The sequence below is a fragment of the Anarhichas minor genome, unplaced genomic scaffold (assembly GCF_050575085.1).
Source record: "Anarhichas minor isolate MPS153535 unplaced genomic scaffold, ASM5057508v1 ptg000045l, whole genome shotgun sequence".
In the NCBI taxonomy this organism is placed as follows: domain Eukaryota; kingdom Metazoa; phylum Chordata; class Actinopteri; order Perciformes; family Anarhichadidae; genus Anarhichas; species Anarhichas minor.
In genome coordinates, this window is record NW_027466491.1 from 4,601,162 (window position 1) to 4,607,232 (window position 6,071).

The 6,071-nt window shown below is 42.8% G+C and overlaps 1 protein-coding gene across 1 annotated transcript; it reads left to right on the forward strand.

Annotated features, from left to right (window-relative positions):
- Window positions 1-753: 753 nt before the first annotated feature.
- Window positions 754-5,615, forward strand: zc3hc1 (zinc finger, C3HC-type containing 1). Its single transcript, XM_076111863.1, has 10 exons — window positions 754-913; window positions 1,562-1,664; window positions 1,889-2,039; window positions 2,168-2,251; window positions 2,368-2,495; window positions 2,680-2,819; window positions 3,079-3,349; window positions 3,451-3,651; window positions 4,294-4,506; window positions 4,621-5,615. The coding sequence occupies exons 1-10, from the start codon at window positions 780-782 to the stop codon at window positions 4,693-4,695; spliced, it is 1,500 nt and encodes a 499-aa protein (XP_075967978.1). The 5' UTR covers window positions 754-779; the 3' UTR covers window positions 4,696-5,615.
- Window positions 5,616-6,071: the final 456 nt, after the last annotated feature.

The following is a 6,071-nucleotide window of genomic DNA, read 5'->3' on the forward strand; positions in this document are numbered from 1 at the left end:
CCTGATGTCAGCTTGTTAGAGATGTTCTTAAGAGGGGAATATTGGAGGCAAACTTTTGGGGACCTTGCTGACCTCATCAGTCTCATCAGCCCAGCCGAGAGAGTTCTCTCTTTTTGTCGTCTTCGTTATCAGCAAGGTTGGTGTTACAAGAATGTACTCGGTTGAGGTGAACGCAGATGACGTGGTAGTGAGTGGAGGAGTGAAGGGAGGAGGAGACTTAGGAGACTGATCCATGAGCTGGTTATCAATCTGCTGACAATAAGGATGTGATGACTTCTTTAAGACTTTGAATGCAGGACTTTTACTTGTGATGGAGTATTTTTAGAGCACAGTAGCCTACTACCGCTTTTACATAAAGGGTCTGATAATTAATTCCTCTGTCGTTCCCAGTGTTATAAGAGTGCTTTAAATTAAATTGTATCTCCTTGCTAGGAAATATATGTCAAAATGGATGAAAAATAAATTAAGTGTAAAAGGATAACAGCTTTTAAATCTGATCCTGCTTTGGATAAAGTAACTCATTATGTCAAATGAAAAAAAAGTATCCTTCTTGATAAATATTTATAAATTTAATTCTGATAGTTAAACAACAACAAAATTCAAATGATGCCGGGAGTGAAGAAGTCATGCAGGTCCAATCAGAACCGTTTATTTTGTACGATCTCTCTATACGACTCTGGGTCTGTGACTGTGGGCCCACTCGTGTGCTGTGGTGGGGGTCTTACAAGGCGGAACGTTCGGTGCCAGGTTGTATTTTCCGGAGGACCACAGAGCCGATCATGGCGACTCTCGGCGGCAGTCGTGGGGATCGTCTCGGCAACACTAATCAACAAAAGTCTTCTTTTGCATCTCCAGAGAAAGTTCGTGAGCTCCTCAATGCAGGAGTGTCGTCCACGGATATCGGATCCAACAGGTGCATTTTTTTTAAACAATCGCGCGCTATTTGTTTCATTTAAATATGCCGGGGAAACAAGTTGACATTAGCTAATTTGGTTAGCCACTTAGCCTGGAAGCTCTGCTACTTTAGCCGCCTTCACTCGGCGTAATATGAAGAGGGACAAGTCTCCACAGATTTAGGAGCTTGTATGCCAGCAACGGGAGCGTGCACACCGTTGTTATTCTTGCTTGTATTTAGTCTATATACCGGGCAAATGTGTTATGGCAGCCATTGTGCTACTACTCCCGTGCACAGTTACAGATAAGGGGGTGGGAACCGAAAGTTTTACTGGAACGTGGTACCCTCATTAGTTTGCTATTCACGCCTGGAGTGTTGTCCACTTGCTGCCCAGCCACCAGGGCTACTTTAAAGGCATTTGGTTTGGCTTCCTACTGTGCGTTAGTATAGCAAACAGATCGTGTTAGGCAGAAAAGGAAAATTGGAGCTGTTTCATTCAGGTGAAATGTTACATAACTGCGTGTTACCGCTCACCCCCCCCCCCCCCCCAATAAGCCTCCATGTCTAGCTGTGCAGGGTTATTAGGAGAAAGTAGGAATCTCGCAATATACAGTACGCATAGATTTAATCAATTACGATCTGTTTTTCTCTCTATGTGGATTTCAGTGGACAAGGAAATTTGAAAGTTCTGGAAGTAAAAAGCAACACTCAAGTATCCTGTGAAGCAACGAACAAAGACGCCTTTTTCTCAAGAGTGGAAACCTATTCAATATCCTTTTACTCATTTTGACCTTTTGGTCCAGTTTCAGGAGGCATCCATGTTTTTTTTTAATGGCTCACTGTGTGATCATTAATGAAGGCGGCGCTTGTTAATCTATGATTTTGATGTTTTTTGATATTTCACATAAAAAGTAAATGTTCTTTTATTCAGAGTAATAATGAATGTGACGATGCTTGTTTTGTGTCTGAGTGAAGTTTTCCTTAGCGTGGCACTGTTTGAAATGGGCAGGAAAACCCCGCACACTGTCCCCTCTGATGTGTGCCAGATATGGCTGGATCAACATTGGCTGTGATATGCTCAAGTGCTCCAGCTGCCAGGTTTTCCTTTGTGCAGCACTACAACCGACTTTAGACTTTGAAAAATGTGAGCCGAGCTTAAATTTACGACAAGGGCACACACACACACTTTACTTTGGCACGGTTATGCTGATGGTGATCCAAGTCTGCCAAGAAATGAAAGGTCAGGCAACTTTTCTTCTTTTTATTCAATAGATGGAAGCCGCATTGCGGAGATAACAAGGCAGCTTCGGACGCAGCATGAGAAGTTTTGCCCCTGGCCTGACTTTCCATGCCCAGGTAGGAGCAAGAACTTCCTATTGCATGTTTATACTAAAAAGATTATGTCATGTCATTTAAGCTGAATTTGCCCTGAGTTAGCCACATGTTTATGGTGAATGTTGATGTCATTTCAGAGCGGTTCTGGCTGGTTCCGGCCTGTGAACCATCAGCACTGCTCACTGCCTTCTTAGAGCGCTTCCAGAGCACTTGTCTCCTTGTACAGCAGCTGCCTGCCATGAAGCCGGAGCAGCTGAAATCTATGGTGAGGCAGGAGAACAGTCTTTAGAAGCATTATGAACATGTTTTCTTCCAGAAATTGCTTGAGTCAGGAGATTATGGAAGAGACAGTCAGATTAATTGTAGAATAACGTCATGTGTTCAACCATAAGAAAACATACAATTTTCAGTTGTTCACATGAAAATGAATGTCCACTGTTTCTTTGCAGTCGTTGACTGAGGATGTTATCAGTGTCGTACTGCAGCTGATCGAGGACGAGCAAAAAAGAAAAGGAGGTTCTCCATGTTCTGAATCTTTGGCTGTCCAAGTGGCTGCATGCATTGTTTCTCTCTGTGGCTGGGCTGCAAGGTGAGATGACCCCCCCTTTGCTGTGCTAGACACTTTAACACACTTTACAATAACACTTGATATTGTCATAAACCAGAGTAAGCACACATAGAAGCACATTTTCAATGTCAAATGTATCCTCAATGATGCACTAGCTACATGGAAGGAAATGCAATGAATGGACATTTAGTTAACTGAGAGAAACATGGTACAAACTTTTTTTTTTTTTAGCACTTCCTCCCCGATTAAGATGTCTGAGCAATGAATTTCTCTTTCTTAGCCCAACTCTGCGCACAATGAACCTGCCCATCCTCACCTGCTCGTATTGTATGCGCAAGGTGGGCTTGTGGAACTTCCACCAGATGGAGGGAACGGGAAGCGAGGGAGACTCCTCACCAAACACTATAGGCCCGCTTCCTCAAGCAACGGATCCTGCCCCAGCAGCCCCGCACGAGAGCATGGGGGACCAGCCTGCTTCTGCCTCACCCAGCCCTGCTACAACTCCATGTCGCATGAAGCTGAGGAGCCAGGACACCACCCGCTCTGACCAGGCAAGCTTTCAGCAAATGAAGGTTGAACAGCGAAATAAGCTCGGCTAATATGCACATATTCATTTTAAGCAGAATTACTTTACTTTATGTGTGTGTTACAGAGTGAGGGAACCTCCTCCCCCGTGTCTTTGCGTGCCCGAAGCAGAGACTCGCCAAGCCCCAGTGAAGAGCTGCAAAGTCCTTCGCCCAGGGGCAAAAGGTCTGCAACTCGCGGTAGAGGACACGGGGACAACTCTGGATCTGATGGCGCTGCCAGCCTGCATCCCCCTCCTAAACGCCTGTGCCTCTCATTTGGCGGCCCTGTAAGAACTAACATTACTGCTGATTTCACACATTGTTTTTTGCAACACTAGGGCCGCACGTTTACTTTCATAACTTATTATTCAGTGCCACCTGGTCATTAAGACCAGTTTAAAAAGTAAAATCAATATTTAAGATAGGGCTGCACAGTTCATCACATTTTTAATTCTTATCTCTATGCGATCTCATTCTTGCATGACAGATTTTTGCCACATTTGCAAGAAAATCCGTGACATGGAAGTCAGTGCTCCTAGTGTCTTTTAAACGTACACAGGTAGAGGAGGCATACATTATTCCAGGGTGAAGATTACCATCAAAAGCACCTAGTTTGCAAGCAGTGATTTGTCAGTCCTAGCACAGGTTAACGCTATGCATTTATGAAAACGTTTGAAATGTCGTCACATCAGCATAATCCCTGACGGGCTCTCAAAGGCACAATGAGATCACACATACAATATCTTTATCTAAACATTGTTACCCTAAGAACCAAGAGAGAAACATGACATGGTCTCACTTTATCCAGTATTTTACCTAATTCAAGACACGCTAGTATAACCTACATCCTAGTCCTAGTTCAATTTGAAAGAGGGTTTTGCATTACTTATTTTAAATTTGTTATTACAAACTACTGCCTACTTTTTCAGGATGGGCTCCTGCACAGGAATACATTTGACCCCCTCGCTCAGCACAGAGACTGGTGTCCCTGGGTCTCCGTGGGGAAGGAGAATGTGGATCCAGGGTCAATCCCCTGTTTGGATGGAGTCTCAGCGCTTCATCAGCAGGGCTGGAAGGCTGCTCTCGACCTCCTTATGCCCATGAGGAGGAACTCCAACACAGCAGGGGGTAGTCCAGGACAGGCGAGTCAACAATTTGTATTCTCACCCCAAAAAATCGTGCTAATTTCACCGCATAGCTATGTCGCTTTAGTTTAAACAATATCTGACATTTCTCTATGCTCTCTTTCCTCCCAGGGCCCTCGTGACAAGTCCAAAAGGGTGTTTGCTATATTCCGTCAGTGGCAGGCATCCTCCTCTCCATCTCAGTAGACTGTTTCCATCCAAACAGCATCACAACACTGAATTGATGGACTGACCTGCCCTCTTTTTTTTTTTTGTGGCGCAGAGTCGGTAGTACCAATGACGGGAATGTCATATCATATAAATGTATGCCATCCCTTGAAGTTGTGTTTACAGTCAAAGTGTCTCTGGAGGAAAAGAAAGTCGATTGTGTCTTTAGGCAAATTAATGGGTGTCTTCTCTGTGAACAGGGAAATATGTGAAGGATGCTCGTGTGGCTATAAAACCGTTGAATTGGGATGTGCAGATATTGGGGCCTCTATAGGCCTTGTATCATGTGTATACATAAGAAGTCATCAAGTAATAGGACACATCTCAGCGTATAGATTGGCCACAAACGAGGCATTTACTATTTTTAACCTCACATGAATTCTGCTTCAGCAGGACGTCATAACATCATGATAGTCTGTATTTCTGTAGAATACAAGAGGCAAGAAATCCCTTATTATGGTGAGAACGGGCCAAATGGCTTGACACTGGAAAGGCGATGTTTACCTTCAATGTATTTGGAGTCAATTTAGGGAGTGGTCAATGTTTAACCTCAGATGAGCATAAGAAACTGAGGAATCATTTTTGTGTACTATTGTGCATGAAAAAGGTAATGTGGATATGAGTTCTCTTTTGAATAGAACAATCCCTTTTCAAGTAGTGAAATGTTATGTTCTTTTACAATACAATACATCTTTATTGTCCACCAGGCTCGGTCCTGATTACTGCAGGCAAGTAGAACTATGTGCCATAAACTTCAAACCTGTTTTTAATTAGGTTATGGATTCCTCCACTTCCTTCTTGCCTTTGTGTGCGTCTCTTAATGCAGTCCTTTCTATCTTGCATGTGGTTTTATCTTCTTGGAGTTTCCCAAAAGAGTTTAATAAAATGCTCTTCTGAAAGTTTGCTTCGCTTTGATTTTTGGTCCACCGACATTTCAACTTAAGAAATGATGAATTAGAATTTAATAAAATGATTGTATTGTGAATAAAAGGCAAATATATACAGTACAGTAAGATATGGCTATCGCACATATTTGTGTACCTGTTTTTGCAGCTTGCACAGTGAATGACTTCAGAAGGGGTCTGTGGTTTCACATAGATGTGATTTCAGATTAGCAAACATCTTAACCTATTTTGCTTAGAGAGATGACAGTTAAACAAACACTGTACGTTCCTAAGAATTATCTATATGTACAAATTACTGCACTATGTTTACTTTATGGAAAAGCAGCCTTGTCACTGGATCATTTGTGAAGACACATAAAAAGACATTGCTATCAAAGTAGTTATGAGGCTGTCCTTGGAGCAATGGTATATTTTTAGCCACTGTTGCACTCTTGAAAAACATTCTCTTCA

Bases quoted from the DNA above. Each gene is read 5' to 3' on its own strand.
- zc3hc1 (XM_076111863.1), top strand. From the start codon at position 780: ATGGCGACTCTCGGCGGCAGTCGTGGGGATCGTCTCGGCAACACTAAT. The intron at 2,040-2,167 runs GTGAGCCGAGCT...TTTATTCAATAG, and splicing joins GACTTTAGACTTTGAAAAAT to ATGGAAGCCGCATTGCGGAG. The intron at 2,496-2,679 runs GTGAGGCAGGAG...GTTTCTTTGCAG, and splicing joins CGGAGCAGCTGAAATCTATG to TCGTTGACTGAGGATGTTAT.